General features: G+C 43.7%; 2 protein-coding genes across 3 annotated transcripts; one reads left to right on the top strand and one right to left on the bottom strand.

The window, feature by feature from the left end:
• Window positions 1–578: 578 nt before the first annotated feature.
• ccdc167 (coiled-coil domain containing 167) lies at window positions 579–2741 on the bottom strand. Of its 2 annotated transcripts, none has more exons than XM_056581061.1 (4): window positions 2323–2520; window positions 2088–2182; window positions 1944–1996; window positions 579–1854 (listed from the first exon to the last, which is right to left on the bottom strand). In XM_056581061.1, exons 1-4 carry the CDS (start codon window positions 2347–2349, stop codon window positions 1736–1738), a joined length of 294 nt encoding a protein of 97 aa, XP_056437036.1. In that variant the 5' UTR covers window positions 2350–2520; the 3' UTR covers window positions 579–1735. The 2 variants fall into 2 exon arrangements, with proteins under 2 accessions (XP_056437036.1, XP_056437035.1); XM_056581060.1 differs by lacking the exon at window positions 2323–2520 and adding an exon at window positions 2533–2741 and having other exon boundaries at window positions 592–1854.
• On the top strand, window positions 2163–17264 carry kif25 (kinesin family member 25). The gene is made up of 15 exons (XM_056581062.1): window positions 2163–3560; window positions 3742–3807; window positions 4889–5011; window positions 5199–5340; window positions 6396–6499; window positions 6988–7073; window positions 7168–7204; window positions 7319–7386; window positions 7474–7548; window positions 7701–7868; window positions 8193–8369; window positions 8754–8908; window positions 9401–9652; window positions 9886–10041; window positions 16673–17264. Exons 1-15 carry the CDS (start codon window positions 3492–3494, stop codon window positions 16822–16824), a joined length of 1830 nt encoding a protein of 609 aa, XP_056437037.1. The 5' UTR covers window positions 2163–3491; the 3' UTR covers window positions 16825–17264.
• Window positions 17265–18728: the final 1464 nt, after the last annotated feature.

Genomic DNA, 18728 nt, shown 5'->3' with positions numbered 1-18728 from the left:
AGGCTAATTATGCCTCTTTGCTTGTCGTTGAAATATCGCAAATTTTATTGTAGATTCCGCAAGTTCAATATAGATTACGGTTCAAAAGTCAAATGAGTGAGTACTTATGTCCGTTCGATTTCTTACAGTTTGTAAGAAATGTGTAACAAATTTATTGTTACACATTTGTGACTTTAGTGCACGCATACAAAATCTGCAGTTACAGGTGCTAAAGACTTTTTCTACAATAATACCTTAAAGGAGAAATCCGGTTTAAAATGGATCTGGGATATGTTTAAGATGATAACGAGATGGGATGTTCGTTTGGGAGCACAAAAGCGCATGTAAACGCATTCTTAAATAGGCTGTTTTTAGCCGATTCTACCAAAACGCTATAAACTGGGAACCACTCGATAAGTAGATTGACGAACACAGAGCTTGTGTGTTGCTGACGGATGTCACAATCTCTGTGTTCGTCAATCTACTTATCGAGTCTTGAAAACAAAATGGCGTCGACGGGTGATCTACTGATGGTATTGTGTGTATAAAATGTACTTTCTAATAAACAATCTGTACACTTACAAAGTTCTCAATGACTCGTTTTATATTTTAAGACCCATATTATACTATCAAAGAAGTGTCAGGCCACTTCTAGCCTTTTAAGTTGTTTAAAATAACGATTTCGTTTTTACCATGACAAGATGCCCCCATGGTTCCCAGTTTATAGCGTTTTGGTAGAATCGGCTAAAAACAGCCTATTTAAGAATGCGTTTACATGCGCTTTTGTGCTCCCAAACGAACATCCCATCTCGTTATCATCTTAAACATATCCCAGTTCCATTTTAAACCGGATTTCTCCTTTAAGGAGTAACCTATGCTAAAGGACGTTGCATCGAGGCACCTTCCTAAACATTTTTAGATTTTTAACAACCTTTCCTCCACGTACTTCCGGGTCATCTCGTTAGGAAAGGACATTTCCTGAGCAAAAAACTGAATACTTAAGAGGCCCCTGCTTTGCCTCTTTCAAATAGTTTCCACGGCCGACTTCCAAGTTGGTCCGTTTTAACAAACCGACATAGGGTATAACAGATCAAAATATAATTTGGCTAATCAAGTCAGAACTAAAGTAATTCAACCAATATCCTAATCATGGTAAGGAAAAAGTATTAAAGCCTTTATTGTATTGTGTACAAACAACGTAAAAAAAACATAAATGAATATCCTTTGAGATATATTCGTTTAACAAACTAATGAAAATGGAAATACAAACGTTGGCATGTTTTAATAGCTTAGTCCAAATTATGCCCCCAACAAGGAAAGCTTTTGGCAATGTATGACTTCAACCAAATCCAACTACTATCCTTAAAATGCATTTGCCATTCAAGCATTTAAGACAGCTTCAATTAAGGAATGTAAAGAAATAAGTAATGTTAGGCAAAAAAGTAAAGTAATGAATGAAATGGGGCAGCTCTGTATGAGCTTAACAGGAATGTGCTTTTATATAAATTGAAAATTCAATGTACACATGTGGTGGTCAGGCTATTGCCGTTTACCACTGAGCTGAACAGCTACAAAATAGAAATCCATTACAATATTTCAGTTCGCAAGCACAAGACAAAACTCGGATATCGAAAATATAATTTAAAAACATTTTAAGATGTGATAAAGATATATGAATGTGTCCTCCCAGTCGAAAGAGGCCATTGCTCCATATCGTACAAAACGAGCTGACTTGAAGTCGAGTTCTGTTCTGAGATCAGAGATCTTCATCTCCATAGATGAAGGCGTAGTAGAAGAAAGCACTGAGAGCCAGAAGAGCCACGGACAGCATCATGTTCCGGCGGTTCTCACCTCGTAGAGTAATAAGGTCCTTGTCTGGGGAATAGATTAAACAACATTGCGTCTTTAAACAAAGCATTACAGGATTACCGCAACGATCACAATTAAGTTCTTTGAGATCCTACCTAACCTTTGCACCCTCTCGCGCATGATGGTCATTTCATCTTCCAAATCTTGTCTGTGGAAAAATAAATAGAAATGGGCTCAAATGAATCATTGATGTGATGATCAAAGTGAGTGATGATTCATGATTGTTGTCCTCGTCATACCTTTCTCTGTCCGACAGCACCTCGCGTCTGGTCCTGAACTCTGCCTTCTCAATGTTGTCCTGGAACCGAGTCCGTCGTTCTTCCACACGATCAATCTATTAGACAAGAGAATTGTAAATGGACTGCATTTATACAGTGCTTTTCTTACCAATGGCCACTCAAAGCCCTTTACAATATTGCTTAAACTTCATCCATTCATACACACGTTCACCTAATCATACAGACATTCACACACCAACGGCGTGTCCTTGCAATGCGACATCCAGATCGTCGGGAGCAGTTAGGATGAGCTATCTTGCTCAGTGACACCTCGACACTCATTAAACAGTGTTCACAAACTAAAGAGACAGTAAAGTTGACCCTACTCGGGTCATGGTAACAAGATCCTGTTCTGCACCATATAATAACGGACCGTAAGTGGTGCAGAGTACAGGTAATGTCTTACTTCAGTGGCAACACTAATTTTCTCTCGTTTTTTGTCCTTTGATTTTGTCATTTTGTCACGACACTGTGGATCTGGTATTGAGGTATAATTTGTTGAGGTCGAGGTCTGACGTCCTGCAGACCTCTGTCGTAATTCCTGTGCTGGTCTGGCTGGTAGGTCTACACGGAAGTCTCATCCTCCCTTCTTCGTGTGTTCCTCATCGCTGTATGGATTAACATGTTGGCCATTGCTGCTCCCAAGCGGATAACCACTATATTGCAGTATTAACAAACTACTGGGGCGATTCCCCAATCGTGTTTTTTTTTTAATTGAAATTAGAAATAGCTCATGACAAGCCATTTAAAATTTTTAACCATGGAGAAAAGTGTTGTGCCGTGTGTCTCTGCACGAGAGTAGTGGACTTTCTGATCCAGAACTGATCCAGCGGTTCTCCCCTGAAGACCCCGCCCTGGGTGGGAGGCCCACTGATGACCCTGCCCTGGACGGGGTGAGGCCCACTGATGACCCCGCTCTGGGACTAGGCCCACTAAGAGAGATGCTGGAGTTTGGTGGCTGTATTTTTATTTATCTTCCTCAACTACACTTTATCTTCTGGTTTCTGCAGAGTTGGTTTGGATGCCGTGATTTGCGGCAGTTTAATAGCGCTGTGGTTCACATTTTTAAATGCGTCACATTGATAATAAAGATAAACGCAAACACACATTATAATCAGGCTTGAATAACATTATTATTGTATCAATAAAGAGATACTGTATGAAATAATAACATTCACAAATCCTGTTTCCTCAACCTGACCACAGACACCACGTTGTGTCTATTGCACAAGAAGGTAAACCTTGATGAGCGTCCTAATCCCATAAGCCTCGCTGACAGAAAACAGTGGTGCCGGATCGACACAGGAGAAGACCGAGGGAGGCCTTTGAAGTTGTTTCTCTTGTATTGTTAAATTCTTCGTCAAAATGTCACTCTTTATTAACCAAGACCAAATCTTTGCACATCAAGTTCATCTTTTAGAGCACAAACTAAGGGTAAGTATAGGCCTTATTAGATTTGAACGTGTAAATGAGTTACTTATTAACATTATAGACCTAATCTATTCCATTTTTTTGTAGCTTTCATTGAACAACATTCCATAGCATTTCAACCCTCTTCCTCTATCAGTTGATAACCTTAAGAGGTGAGAAGCTAATGTCACCTTGTTTTTGTCAGAGTAAAGAGGAGCGTATTCTGGAGCTGGAGACAGAAAAGGCAATTCTTCATTTGAGGCTTGCTGAGGTAAGATCAAAAAGTATTGTATCCTATTCTATGATATACCTTTTCTATTATATGGCCTATTCTATTCTAGTATATGAATATTCTAATGTAATGTCATTCTATATGGTTGCATCATATTATAAGCCTGGTCTATTCCATCCAATTCTAAAATTGTCATGTGGGAATGAGTTTTCTGTGAGAAATATATGATAGATGGAAGTACATAGGCTACTTTCAGTACATCTTTAATTTAGTTTAGAGTCCTTAAAGGTTGGGTATGGAATTCGCTTTTTTGGCAATTTTTGCAAAATTACTTGAAATCCTTATCATAACCCACTTACAGCCACTGAGTTAGAAGTACTGACATGAAAATTAAACAAGTCAATCATCTGTGGAACGGGCAGGGCTCGAAAAACTCCAGCCAATGATTTCCAGAGCCACCGAGTTGCATTGGACAGTAAGTACGTCAATCAAACGGTCGTACTGCACTCCCCCTCCCCCGCGCCCCGCGCGACCCCTTCGTGCACGTACTCAAACCTCGTGACCCAGAGCAAGCTTCTGTTTGTTGTTATCCTGCGGTAGCTACTGGAGCTAGCTAACTAGCAAATAATAATAATATAATAATACATTTAATTTAGAGGCGCCTTTCAAGACACCCAAGGTCACCTAAATGACTCGCTCTCGCGAGTCATTTATGTTCGCTCGTGCATGATTGCGCGTCCATGTACTTGGAATGGGTGGAGTCAGAGTCAGCGTTGAAGGAGAGGGGGTAGGACCATTTGAGTTGTGTGTTTTCAAAATCTGCTGGCATTTCGCAAATCCCATACCCAACCTTTAACTTTAATGTGCAGTCATATTTTTTTGTTGGGTGCAATCATCCCTGAATTATAAGGTAGTGATGTCTAGTAAGAATCAACAGTCTAAAGAGGGAGGGCACTATGGCAACTGAGAAGCAAGACTTTTATTTTATGCACATCAAATTTTCCCATCGAAACCTTACAATTTTGAAAAACATTCTCTCTCTCTCTCTCTCTCTCTCTCTCTCTCTCTCTCTCTCTCTCTCTCTCTCTCTCTCTCTCTCTCTCTCTCTCTCCTTCTCTAGTGTCTGGGCAGACTGCGGCGGGGCCATGAGGGGGAGGCCAAGGCCAAAACACTACTTCATCACCAGAGGGAAGCCCAGAGCATCACCCAGTTGACTCTGGGGAAGCTCCTTGCTGAAGTCCAGGTACACAATTAACTGGAATAAATGCTGTTATTCCACCTGTCCACCTAAAATCACGTTGGGGCAAGACTCATCCTCTGTAAATGTGGGTGTGCGCGTCCATGCTCCCATTTATAAGGCCTCTGTATAAACCAGATGAACACACAGCCACCGCAGCCCTATATCTTATCTCCGTGTGTACTCCATGCAGAATTTGAAGCAGGTCTTGAGTGAGATCTTTGCAGTGTATGCAAACGGCGTGGCCGAGCTGGAGGGCCAGAGCAAGCAGATCCTGGAGAAGCTGGACGGGGCCAGGGCAACACTGAACAGTTGCCATGGAGATGACCTGCAGAGTGAGTAACCCTAACCTCACAGACTCGGTGGACAGAAGTGCTGATTCACTCAGGAGCTCTTGGTTTCCCATCCTATTGTGTTTTTTCCTGTTTGTGGCAGTTGTTGTTGTCTAAGTATTTTAACTAAAACAGGTGAGGTGTTCTCCTCACAAGGGAGTGGTTCTTGCACTTCATATGTTGTTCATTATTCTGGGATTGTGTCAAAGTATATTACTGTATCTTTAGCGGGCCAATCATAAACATTTCACATCCCTTATCATGATCAAATGTCAACATTATCCACTATTTCCCCCTATCAACCTTTATCTTGCTTTGTTTGACCTCTCCTGTCTCTCCTTCCCTCTATCACTCCCCCTCAGCCTGTCCCTCTGTCTTTGTCCCTCTAATCTAAAGTTACCTAATGTATAGGCCATGCACTGCTGCGGCTTAGGCTGCCGTGGTGATTAGCCCCCCAATTACCCTTAGCCGTACCTTACTGGCTTCCTCAAGGTTGACGTTTCTACCGTTTGGAGTTGTATGCTGCTCCCACAGTAGCTGGTGGTCAGGGTGAAAGGGGGGCTCTGTGGATTCACAATGCCTAGGCACAAACATCTGGAGTTTCCTCTGGGTTATTCATGCTCGGTTCTGATGCTGAGCATAGCTCTCGCTATGAGATCATTCAGATCAGGATAAGACAATGGGTCAAATAGGGGGCAGGATAGGGATGTTGACTCCCAGCTGGAGGGTTCTGGATTCAGTCCTCACTGTGTCAACTGTAAGCATCCCTCAGCCAGCTTGGATAAAAGGCTGTGGTCAATAATACTAACGTCACTATTGTGTCTAATTAATCCATTTCAGAAATGAAGGACAGTTTCAGTCTCCTACTTGTGTCTATGTGCTAAAAGGTTCAACAGGGAAGGACTAGACGCAGTGCTATGGTATAGCTTTGTATTTGCCTTCTTAATGAGTCCGGCAATGTGCTGGTACTCTTTTCTCTTACCTTGGATTAGAAGTGTTATGTCTTGAATATGTTGGCCTTTTTTTAAGAACACCGTCTGCCCCGTTTGTCCCGCCAGGTTTGCAATCCCACATGGCGGCTCTGGAGCGCGACCTGGTGGAGGAGAAGGAGAGGTGCAGGGCCGAGAAGCAGAGGAGGAGAGAGATCCACAACACCCTGGTGGTGAGAGCTGAGATCACTCTTTGGTTCTCCACGATGTGTTCCAACTGTCTTCTAAACAAAGGCTTGGGAGGAGCTGTGTTACGTTTACATTAACATTCAGGGCATTCCGCAGACGCTTTTATCCAAAGCGACTTACAATACATACATTTATGAGAAGATAGATAAGCAACAATATATTGCTTCCTTACGGGGCAGTAAGGATGTTCATAGAACCAAGTGCCAAGCACCAACAATCCCTTTCCCTTTTACAGGGAATGGGTTAACCCATTCCCTGTATACAACAAAGATAGGTAGGATAAGAAACGATACGACTACACGAGTACTGTAACCAAGTAGGAAATACAGTAAGTGTGTACATTAAGTGCCAGGACGTACAACATACGATAAGTGCGTAAAGGCAGGTGGTGAGGTACGGGGGTTGGCTATGCACAAGTGAGTCTTGAGTCTTTTCCGTGTGTGTGTCTAACTGTCTGTTCTGCAACCTCCAGGAGCTGAGGGGGAACATCAGGGTTCACTGTAGGGTGCGTCCTGTGCTTCCATTGGACCAGGTCCAGTCCTGCTCATCCCCATCAGGGTGAGGTCTCCCCTCAAAGCAAAACAAGCATGTTATTGGCCAACTGAGGACAACAAAAGCTTTTTTCATCCTCACGTTTTTTTATTTCTCTCAGGGCGATCTCGTCAGAGGAGGTCATTCATGTCAGCGAGGTGAGTTTCAAAGCAGATGAACGGATTTTCAGATTGTTTCAATTTTGCAATTTCATTGTCCAGTCTCATGTAATATTCTTCAGCTGATTATTTTTTCATTTGACATTTATCAAGGACACCGTGTTGGTGAACTGCATTCAAAATGGAAATCCAGCCATCAACAAGGTGTTTGAATTTGAGAGGTAAAGCACAAAATGGAACTGCCTGTTGCCTTTACATTCCTGTATATATATTCATGTTTCTGGATACATCTTGTTCTCTCTGGACAGAGTGCATGGACCGGAGGACTCCCAGAACGTAGTGTTTGAGGAGGTGAAGCCTCTCCTCACATCCCTGCTGGATGGGTGAGGCGTGTTTCCATATGTGTGTGTGCATCTGTGTGTGCGCCTGCTCATGTGCGTTTGTGTGTGTGTGTGGGGGTATGTGTGTGCCTGCTCGCGTGCGGTTGTGTGTGTGATAGATTCAGGTCCTTATTTAATCCATAGTCGTCCTGCAGGTATAATGTGTGTATAATGGCATACGGGCAAACGGGTAGTGGAAAAACCCACACCATGATGGGCTCCCAGGGGCCCCCCGGGTCCCCTCAGCCAGGCGCCCCCCAGGGTGTCTCCTCCCCCGGGGACCAGCAGGGCATCATCCCCCAAGCTGCTGTGGAGCTCTTCAGGTGAGACAGGCCTCAGCTCTCTGTCTCCAGCTTGTTTCCTACAACACATTTCCATCATATGTACGCCTCCTTTTTGCATCACTATTGGACAGACAATACCATATCTTCGGGGTGATCTTATTATTAAAAAATACATTATATTATGCTAGAGAAGCTGCTCCCGTGACCTGACCCCGGATCAACGGTTTTGAAGATGAGCATGACGACATTTTATTATTTGAAAATATATATTTAATCAGTTTTTAATATATATTGTACATTTGGGTTAAACTTTTTTTATATCTATTGTTCAGGATTAATGTGTGTGTGTCTCTGTCGCTTCAGGCTGATCTCAGGGAAGCCGTCCGAGAGCCATGTGGTGGAGGTGTCCGTGGTGGAGGTCTACAACAACGAGGTGTTTGACCTCCTGTCCCGCGACGGGGAGGGCGGAGCCCCGGGCCAGCGCCGGGACGTCATCACCACCGCGTCGGGCCCCAGCGAGGTCCCCTCCCTCACTTATGAGTGGGTAGAGCAGGGGAGGGGTAGTTCAGTGTGGAGATCAACTGGCCGCAGGGCTTCTTCAGGTCCTTTAGTTTACACTACATGGAACTTTGTGAGTTTAATGCCATCGACGGGCTGAATCCTGCGGGGCTTCTGGTCTGATCTTATGCAACTTTTCTTATATCCTACAGTTCTAAGATTAGACTATAGTGAATAAATCTTTTTTTATTGATGTTGAAAGGGTAACCAGATTTTTCTTATTTTTCGATTTTATTTCCACAAAAGCTAGTTGTTAATCTTATAAACTAAACTGTGTTTGGCTTGCTAGCAGATGCAGAAATTCTAGGAACCTTTAATGCCAAAATTCTTTTGCATGTGTGTGCGTGTGCGTGCGTGTGTGTGCAGGTGTGTGAAGAGCGCCCCCGAGGTCATGCAGCTGGTCTGGGCAGTGGTAAAGCTGAGGGCTCGCTGCCCCACCCTGGTGCACGCCCACTCCTCCCGCTCCCACCTGGTGGTCACGCTCACCGTCTCCTCCAACAGCCCCCACGCCCTGGCCTTGGGTGGGTGGGGGCCCCACACTCACTGACTGTTCACACTCACCGCCTCAGGATCGGGATGCTTGTATTATCCTCCCATGATATGTCCGAAGTCAAGTTAGAAAGTTAACAGATATGGGACAGATATTAATAACAAGTGATTGTCTGTTCATTGAGACGCTAAGACGTGATGAGGCGATTCCTCACTGAGGTTCCTAATTATGCTCCGTGAATGACTTGAATGCATATCAGTCCATTTTTCTTACTTATATACTGTATGTTCCAAAAAAAATAAATAATAATAATAATAAAGAAAAAATATTTCAGATATTTAGGAAATTTACTTATATCTTTACCTTACTAGTTAATTCAAATGTAATGTGGATTCATTTAGTTCAACGGATCATTATTGTTTTTGTGTTGTCTTCTCTCCGCAGCCCACCGTCTGAAGAAATGAGCTAAATGGATCCTTATTGTTGTTGTTGTTGTTTTTGTTGTGTTGTCTCCTCTCTGCAGCCCGCCGTCTGAAGAGCGCCAAGCAAGAGCTGCAGCGCTGCCCGAGGACCGACTTCTGGAGCCCGCGCTGTCGCCGGGCCAATGGCGCCCCCCGCCACGCCTCTGCCGACCACTCTGCTGCCACCGCCTCCCCTTCATCCTCCTTCTCCTTCCCTGGCCACTCCCAATGCCCCTCCCCCCGGCCGGGCAGAGCCCAGGGCCTCTTTCGGACCCGCCTCCAGCTGGTGGACCTGGCCGGCAGCGAGTGTGTCGGTGAGGAGATGTCTGTGACGTCGCCCCTGCTGCTTTCTTATTGGCCCCACAAAATACTTTTCAGAGAGATGTCGCAAACCGATGTCGCAAAATCTGTTCGCGTTTCGCAAACCGAAACGCGAACAGATTTTGGTTGTTGACTACTGTTCTGATTGGTCCACAGAAGTTATCAGTGACATCACCTTTATGAACTTTTTGTGTGTGTGTGTGTGTGTGTGTTTGTATGTGGTCAGGCATGTCGGGGGTGACAGGCGCGGCGCTGTGGGAGACCTCCTGTATAAACCGCAGCCTGTGCGCTCTGTCGGACGTCCTGGGTGCGCTGGCGGAGCAGAGACCTCACGTCCCGTACCGCAACAGCAAGCTCACACACCTGCTGCAGGACGCTATCGGTGTGTTACTGGCCGTTATGTGGTTGTGCTAGTGATGCCCAGGGGTTAAAATTGGTTTTCATTGGACGGAGATAGGGCCCTATCTGAAATGCAAGTGAGAAGCACTAAACGCAAGTAGCTTTGTGGGCGGAACTCTGTTCCGCCCACAAAGTTGCTACTATATCGGCGTATAAATGAATCTTGCGCCCGACGCAAATCTAAAATGGGATGGTCTGAAACCCGTAGGTGGGTTTTGGACGTAACATGCAATTCGTGCATGAGAGTGCCATCTCCCATCCCCTTTAAGAGCCATGTGCGCATTTGAACTTGACGAGGTGATATTTTGAAAGCGTGTTTGCAGTCTCCGCTTAAGACAGATGCAGGACCACATGAATTTCAAACTTCAAATGGCTCAGTCTATGGGGAAAAAATAGGCCTAATTCACACATGGATTAGTGTTTCTTCTACAACTTGAGAGTCGTCATGTAAATTTTGGCTAAGAGAACTAAGAGAACCAATATATGATATGCGGTCCTGTGGCCGCTACTGTTGGAGTATTTAATGAAATGCTGCAATACATTAACAAACATAGTTTCTTACCAGTGTTGTTTACATTATCGTTATCGACTTTTGTTTGTAAAATGCATGTGTCCCCCTGTTAATATAGGCAAGGCAAGGCAATGCCATTGACTGTATTATGCGTAACGTGTTTAATTTGCGTGTGTTTAAACAGTAAAACACGGTAAAACCATGTTTTCTCACGATCAAATACTTATCAAACCTAAAAGTTATGGGCTTGTACACGATGTCTGTGTTAAGAAAATATGGGTTTGCTGTAGCCTACGGTGTTTGCAGATGCATTGTTTTAAAAGTTCAACTTCTTACCACTGTATCAGCTGTTCTTTCCCAAAGAATTTAACCAACATTATATTTTTTGTTTTGGAAGGCTGGGATATAGCCTACTTTGCTCGAGTTTAGTATTGTTATTGTTATTGTTATCATTCATGCAGCCCCTATGGATTTTTTTTTCTCCACAATCCATATCATCGTTATAATATTTCAATAAGGCTAATCGTTTGCATGTTTGGGACCTGCCATGGTGCTTCAAAATAGCAACACCAACTGGGCTAACAATGCTTTTTCGACCCGTAAATTAGCACCATGTATTAATTGCGCCGGAACAGGCCTCTGCTTTTCACCGACATGCCTCTCAGGGCGCAAGTGTAGTGGCGCGAGTTTGCTGCGGGGGGAAATCTATGGAGGTATTATTGTATGAAGGTATTATCGTAGCAAAAGTTTTAGCACCTGTAACTGCAGATGTTGTATGCGTACACTAAAGTCACCAATGTGTAACCGTAAATTTGAAGTCGTAAATATTGCAGCGTTTGCGGCCCGACACTGCGGGGCTGATGATGACGTTTAACCCGAGAACCAGGCTTTATAACCCTTTCCGTGCAACTAACTACGGGGTTGGAGGAGTGCCCAAAACCATATGGCGAACCCGAACACTGGCTAGCTGGAACTAACGATGGGGGGGCTACACCCGTCAAGCCTCCCCCTAGGGAAAGTAGCTGCCTCCGTACCCACCCCAGACTGGTGGATAGACTTGGAATATGGTACGTTGAGGGGAACCTTAGCATTTCTGTCAAGAGCAACTGCTGCATAAGCGTCGTTAGCTGTGGCTTTGTAGGTGCCAGTATAGTTGTTGCTCACATTTGCATAGTCATTGTTGGCTTTTTTAGCATCAGCATGGCTCCCCGCTTCATGTGGTTTTATAACGCATCCTTGTGATTCCCCCATCATGGACATTATGCTGCCTCTAGAGCTAATAAGGAAATGTCCAAAATCACGCACCATTGCAATGCTTATTCTCTGCATGAAGTCATCTTCCATTTGAGCTGTAATGTATTTTTGTAACTCTGGAGGCTAGCTGTTCCCGCCCCCTATCCCAACTGGCCTATCAGGCTGAACTAGGGCAACTCTATCCCCCCACAAACTCCCCCGCCCCCCACCACAATCCACTGATAGCTTTAAAAAAGGTCTTAAAACATTTATTGTTAAGAAAACCTTTGGCTCCCACTCTTAGATGTTTTTAAACCCCCTTTTTATTTTTATTTTTGCTTTTAACCTGTAGCCCTTTGAGATCTTCGGATGAAAAGGGCACTATAAATGAAATGTATTATTATTATTATATTAGTCCTGCTGGGTCGCTACAATATTTATTTTGCATGTGTACCTAAAGTAAAAAATGTGTAACAGTACATTTGAAGTCCTAAATATTTTTTCTACCATTGTAAACACAAAATAGGGTCTATGAGTTCACAAGTCTGTTTGCAGGTGCACAAATCCTATCCTGTGCATCTCAACTTCAAAGAGTCATGCAATTGACACTTTTGCTACAATCATTGCTGCGCAGTTGGTGCAAAACACATTCGCACACCCGTGTTTTATAATCTGAGAACATGCCCAAAATGTGTGCATTCTTAAACCCAAATGTGAACTAATGCATCAGAAGTTGCACATCTGTGAAAGATTTCCTCACAAATAAAATGAGATAGAACGCTATGTTGATTCAGCATTTTAATGAGCGAGCAAAAGTCCATCGTTACAACTGCTCCAATATGCTCCTGCAAGTCTCAGCTGTGGGTTCTTTTGCAGGTAGTTTTACAACACGTCTAGGTGGTAGGCTACATGTGTACTTTTGCAAGACGTGTTGCAAAAGTATCCGCAAGAAAAACAAAGGCCGAGACTCGTAGCAGCAGATTCGAGCCGCTGTATAACCGATGGACTTGTGTTCGATAATTAAATTGCTCATTGAACATAGCGATCTATATAATTTCATTTGTGAGGAAATATTTCACAGATGTCTAATTTCTGATGCATTAGTTCACATTTGGGTTTACAAATGCAAACTGCGCTGTAATGATGTAGCAAAAGTGTCAAGTGTATCACTCTTTGAAGTTGTGATGCACAGGATAAGATTTGTAAATTATAGTTTTCTTTGTATGAAAAATTATCATTTAAATCCACAAACAACATGTAATATGTGTAATCCGGGGCATATAACTTCATCCCAGCGCTGTGGTCTGACCGCAGCTCACCCACCGGCTCCCGCGCTTCCTCTCCGCATCATCACAACAACACACGTCATCAGAACGCAACCAGAGTGAACACCTTGAACCTCCGTCCAATTCATACTTCCGCCCCATCAATTTCAAAACAAAAGCACCTAAAAATCGCCCTCCTCAACACAAGATCCCTCAACAATAAAAGTCTCATTCTCAATGAATTCATCATCGACCAACAACTTGACCTCCTGTGCCTTAATGAAACATGGCAAAAACCCCTGGATTATTTTTTACTAAACCAAACCACCTCTGCTGGATATTCCTACCTGGACAACCCACGCTCTGAGGGCAGAGGAGGGGGCATTGCTGCCATCTACCAACTAGACCTCCAACCTCGCCCTCTCAACATCCCTGCTGCTCCATCTTTTGAACACCTGGCTTTTAAATTACCCGGCCCAAAACCTCTCATCATTGCAATCATCTACCGCCCCCCCAAACCCAATCCATCATTTCTACCAGAACTCTCTGAATTCATCACCGCACTCTCCTCAATCTCACCATCTGTTTTACTTCTCGGTGATTTCAACCTACACATTGACTCCCCGGACTGTAAAAATGCCATGGACTTTCTGGACCTTATCAACTGCCTCGGCTTCACACAACACATCAACTTTCCCACCCACAACCGTGGACACATCTTGGACCTGGTTTGCTCCATTGGCCTCCATATCTACAATATCTCCAGCACTGACCTCTCCATATCTGACCACCTGGCCATCACACTTGTCGTTGACATTCCCGCCCCCCAACTCAAACCGGTCCGCACAATAACTTTCCGCAACATTAAATCCATCTGCCCAGTCTCTCTCTCCACCTGCATATCAAACACTCTTTCAAGCCTCACCTTTCCTGCAAGTCCAACCCCCATGGACCTCGTCAACATCTACAACAGCACACTGTCTTCATCCCTCAACAAACTGGCCCCCCTAAAAACCAAAACTGTCACCTTTACTCACTCGGCTCCCTGGTTCACCCCGGAACTTCACAAATTAAAAAAACAACTGCAACAACTAGAACGACTCCACAAGAAAACCGGTCTCACAGTACACGCCCTCGCATACAAAGAGCACACAAACCTCTACAAATCAGCACTAAACAAAGCCCGTTCAGTATACTACTCTGGCATCATTCACTCTGGATCCTCCAACCCACGAACCCTGTTTTCTACCATAAATAAACTCCTCAAGCCCCCCGACAACATTTCATCCTCATTCACCCCGGAGAAATGCAACAACCTCATTTCATTTTTCAACTCCAAAATAGAAAACATCCACAACCAGCTTGCAACCTCCTCTGCCTCCACCCCGGTCCCCGAACCCACACCTCCTTCATCCTCAGACCACCGGCTCTCTACCTTCTCACCGATAACCACTGCAGACCTCTCCAAAATACTCTCCACCATGAAATCATCCACCTCCCCCCTGGACCCCATGCCCTCTGAACTCGTCAAAGCCTGTTTTACCTCTCTCGCCCCACTGATCACTGACATCATCAACTCCTCCCTTACCTCTGGCACTGTCCCCCCACCTCTTAAACTTGCTGCCATCACCCCTCTCCTTAAAAAACCTGGTCTTGACTCTGACGACCCCAACAATTTCAGACCCATCTCCAACCTCACATTCATCTCAAAATTACTGGAAAGAGCCATCGCAACTCAACTCAAGACTTACCTCCTCTCCAATAACCTATATGAAACATTCCAATCCGGCTTTAGAACCCACCACAGCACTGAAACAGCACTAATCAAAGTCACAAACGATCTCCTACTCTCCTCTGATTCCGGCTCCCTCACCATTCTCCTCCTCCTGGACCTCAGTGCTGCCTTCGACACCGTCAACCACTCCATCCTCCTCAGCCGCCTGAAATCCTTAGGCATCACTGACTCCGCCCTCTCCTGGTTCAACTCATACCTGTCAGAAAGATTTCACTATATCGCCATAAACAACCACAAATCCCACACCACCCCTGTCTCACACGGAGTCCCTCAAGGCTCAGTGCTTGGCCCCATCCTCTTCATCCTCTATATGCTCCCACTTGGCACAATCATCCGCCGCCATGGACTTCAGTTTCACTGCTATGCCGATGACACTCAACTCTTCATCACCACCAAAACCATCACTCCAGCTATTCTCTCCACCCTCACCAACTGCCTCACCGACATAAAAACCTGGATGAACCACAACTTCCTCAAACTCAACAGCAATAAAACTGAAATTATAATCTTTGGCCCAAAATCCACACTCCCCACCTCCCAGAACTACTCACTCTGCATTGATGGTCACTCTGTCACTCCCACCGCCCTGGTCAGAAACCTTGGCATCTACATGGACCCTGCACTCTCCTTCAAGTCACACATAAACCACGTCACTAAAATATCCTTCTTCCACCTCCGGAACATAGCACGCCTTCGACCCACTCTCTCCTTCTCAGCTGCTGAAACACTAATTCATGCCTTCATCACCTCCAGACTCGACTACTGCAATAGCATCCTGTATGGTCTCCCCTCCACTGTTCTTCAAAAACTGCAATATGTTCAAAACTCCGCTGCTAGACTGCTCACCCACACTCCCTCCAGAGAACACATCACGCCCGTCCTACGTCAACTTCATTGGCTTCCAGTAAAACAACGCATACATTTCAAGATCCTCCTCACCACCTACAAAGCCCTAAACAACCTTGCCCCCTCATACCTGACAGATCTCCTCCAACGCCCCATTGACCCACACCGAACACGCTCCACTGTTGCCAACACCCTCATCCCCATCACCAGGACCAAATACCGCACCATAGGGGACAGAGCCTTTGCCATCGCCGCCCCTACCCTCTGGAACTCCATCCCCCTGGCCATCCGTAACTCTGATTCACTGCAGTCTTTCAAAAGTCAACTCAAAACACATCTCTTCAACATCACTTACAACACCTGACAATTTTTTTTTCACTCTCTCTCTTTCTCATTGTCCTATCTTTCTCTGTATTGTTGTTTTGGGAGTATTTGTATGTATGCATGTATGTACCGTACTGTTCATTTGTATCCTTTTTGTTTTGTGTTTTTTGTAAAGCATCTTTGGGTACCGAGAAAAGCGCTATATAAAACCAATGTATTATTATTATTATTATATAAAGACTGGGATCAGAAAATAATGACTTTCTCTCCATTGACTTTCATCGGTCTCATAGGTCCCATGAGCAATGGCGACTTACGAGCTCTATTGCGCTGGGTGCAAGATAGGGCCCAAAACACAGGAATAGCTTTCCAGCTTCAGCAGGAGGGCCTCCAGGCCATGTGGACTCAGGCAGGGTGCACTCAGGCAGGGTGCACTCACACTAGGTTGAGTGCAGATAGGTAGGGAGGTAGTCAGACAGGTATGCAATCTAATCACTTCCTTTCGGGTCAAATATAATGATTGAGAAGAAGAGCTCAATACAGGCCTGCGACAGCCACAGATGATAAGTATGACAAAATGCTTCTAAAGTAAATTGCCTATCTAGGCCTTAACCCTCAAGTTCCTCTTCTCGCCCACTAGGTGGAGATGCTAAGCTGCTTGTGATGCTTTGCATCTCTCCCGCCCAGCGGTTCATCTCGGAGTCGCTCCAGTCCCTGGGTTTTGGCTCAAGGGCTCGGCAGTTTCACAAGAAAGTGTCGCACAGGAAGAATGACAACCTCAAGCAAAAGTGAGAGACTGAGAATGTTATAACGGTGAGATATTGGTAGAAATAAAAAAATATTATTATTAAAATTCATGCCAGCACAGAACATTATCATGTGTTTTTTGTATTCATAGTATTCATATTCATAGTAAGAAAGGATCGACCCAAACAGTTTTCTAGTGTTCAAATGCAGAGACAAGCTTATTGTCATAGAATAGAGTATCAAATGTTCAAAATAAGTGTTTAATATTAATTATTTTGTGACTTTATAGTATTTTATCCAATTCCCTTATTTGTTCTGCAAAAAAGATGCATTTGATCAATAGTAAAGACCATAAGTGAAAGATGCTGCACTGACTATTTATTTGTATTTCTTTAATTATATGGACTTATGACTTCTTTATCACATTTATTTTCAAGGTATTATCAACACATAAGAGGAGGGATTCCTTACCCTTTATTGTCATGAAAGTCATTGAAAGGTATTTTGTTCAAATTAATTTGTAGTGCGACTTAGCAATATGTGGCATTAGTTTAGTGAAGAGGCTTACTATGACAACCTTTATTATGTAGGTAAACACGCTGTGAAGCACCACCTCTCACTGTACACTGTTGTGTCCCTGAAACGTCAAAGGAACCATGAATGGAGATAACTTTTGCATCTTAAGTTGCTTTGTGTCAAATTCTTCAAAATGCTTCAAAAGCACGCTATATGCAACCATTCGTATAGACCAGGGATGGGCAACTTATATGATAGAGGGCCACAATTTTTCGGCATGGACTGGGAGTCCTCCCGAAGAACATTTTGATTTTGGTAGATGTGATTTCCTGTATTCTGGTGCATAGGGGAAGGCTGCTACCTAAAAAATCATTCAGATTCACAGCCTATTTATTTATTAAGCCTATAAATTGAACCAACATACATTAATTCCATATTTTCCATTCTCAAATGCATTTTTAACATATCTATATGACTAATACAAGTTTGTTTTAATAGAAACAACAGTATTGTTTTCAGTGCAAAGGGCTTACGTACATCATCATTCAATGATGGCACAAAACTGAAAAACCATGGCCCAACATTAAGTGCAACAAGTAGCATTATTTTCAGTGCAGTTGTAGTAGTTGTAGTGGCGACTCAAGCTAAAATCTTTCATGATTGACATAGTTTCTAAGCAAACTAGACACTATGTCAATCATGAAAGGTTTGCCTTTGAATTCTATGAACAGATACTCTGATTCTCATCTTGACTGAAAGGTACGGTTATCGTGATCAAGTTTTCAGTTCTTTTGTAAATTACAATCTAAATTATCCGCGTTATGTATAAACCTGCATGTCAAATAAATCTTTGATATATTCAAAGAGCAGTGTTGGAGACGAGTGGTCACAAAATCTGAGTTGTGTCGCAGTCCTGAGTGATCTATAAACATGTCCAAGTCACCAGAATCCAGTGCATCATCAACCTTGAAATGCAAATAAATGTCTGCATCAACAAAAGCAACAGTGCTGTCCCACTCTTGAATGGTGTGTATTAAACTATAGGGACATACTGACGAGGGACTGTGGGAAGGCTCGCATGCAGGTGGGGGAGGAAGCATGTTTAAGGCGTGGACTCATTTCACTTCATATTTCATTGGTATAATGTCCTATGATGTTGGCGCTGAACTTACCTTTTTCATATAAACTTCATCATTGATATTGCCTGCTTGGTTGAAGGTACGATGCATAAGCTCATCTGGTCTCAAACTCATTCATCGAATACAGTTATCAGCAGAAAGATGAGGATACAAACTAGGAAAGGAATTTCCTAGAGTGCTGTAGTGCAAAGTTAGGTTGAAAATCTGTTTCAATAAAGACACATAGTTTAAGACATAAAGAAATGTTAAATGGCAAGTGAAGGGATCAAGTGAAGGGATTTTAACTGCAATTTA

The sequence above is a fragment of the Gadus chalcogrammus genome, chromosome 21 (genome assembly GCF_026213295.1).
Source record: "Gadus chalcogrammus isolate NIFS_2021 chromosome 21, NIFS_Gcha_1.0, whole genome shotgun sequence".
Lineage (NCBI taxonomy): Eukaryota > Metazoa > Chordata > Actinopteri > Gadiformes > Gadidae > Gadus > Gadus chalcogrammus.
The sequence above is the reverse complement of the archived record's forward strand: the minus strand, read 5'-3'. Positions and strand labels throughout refer to the sequence as shown.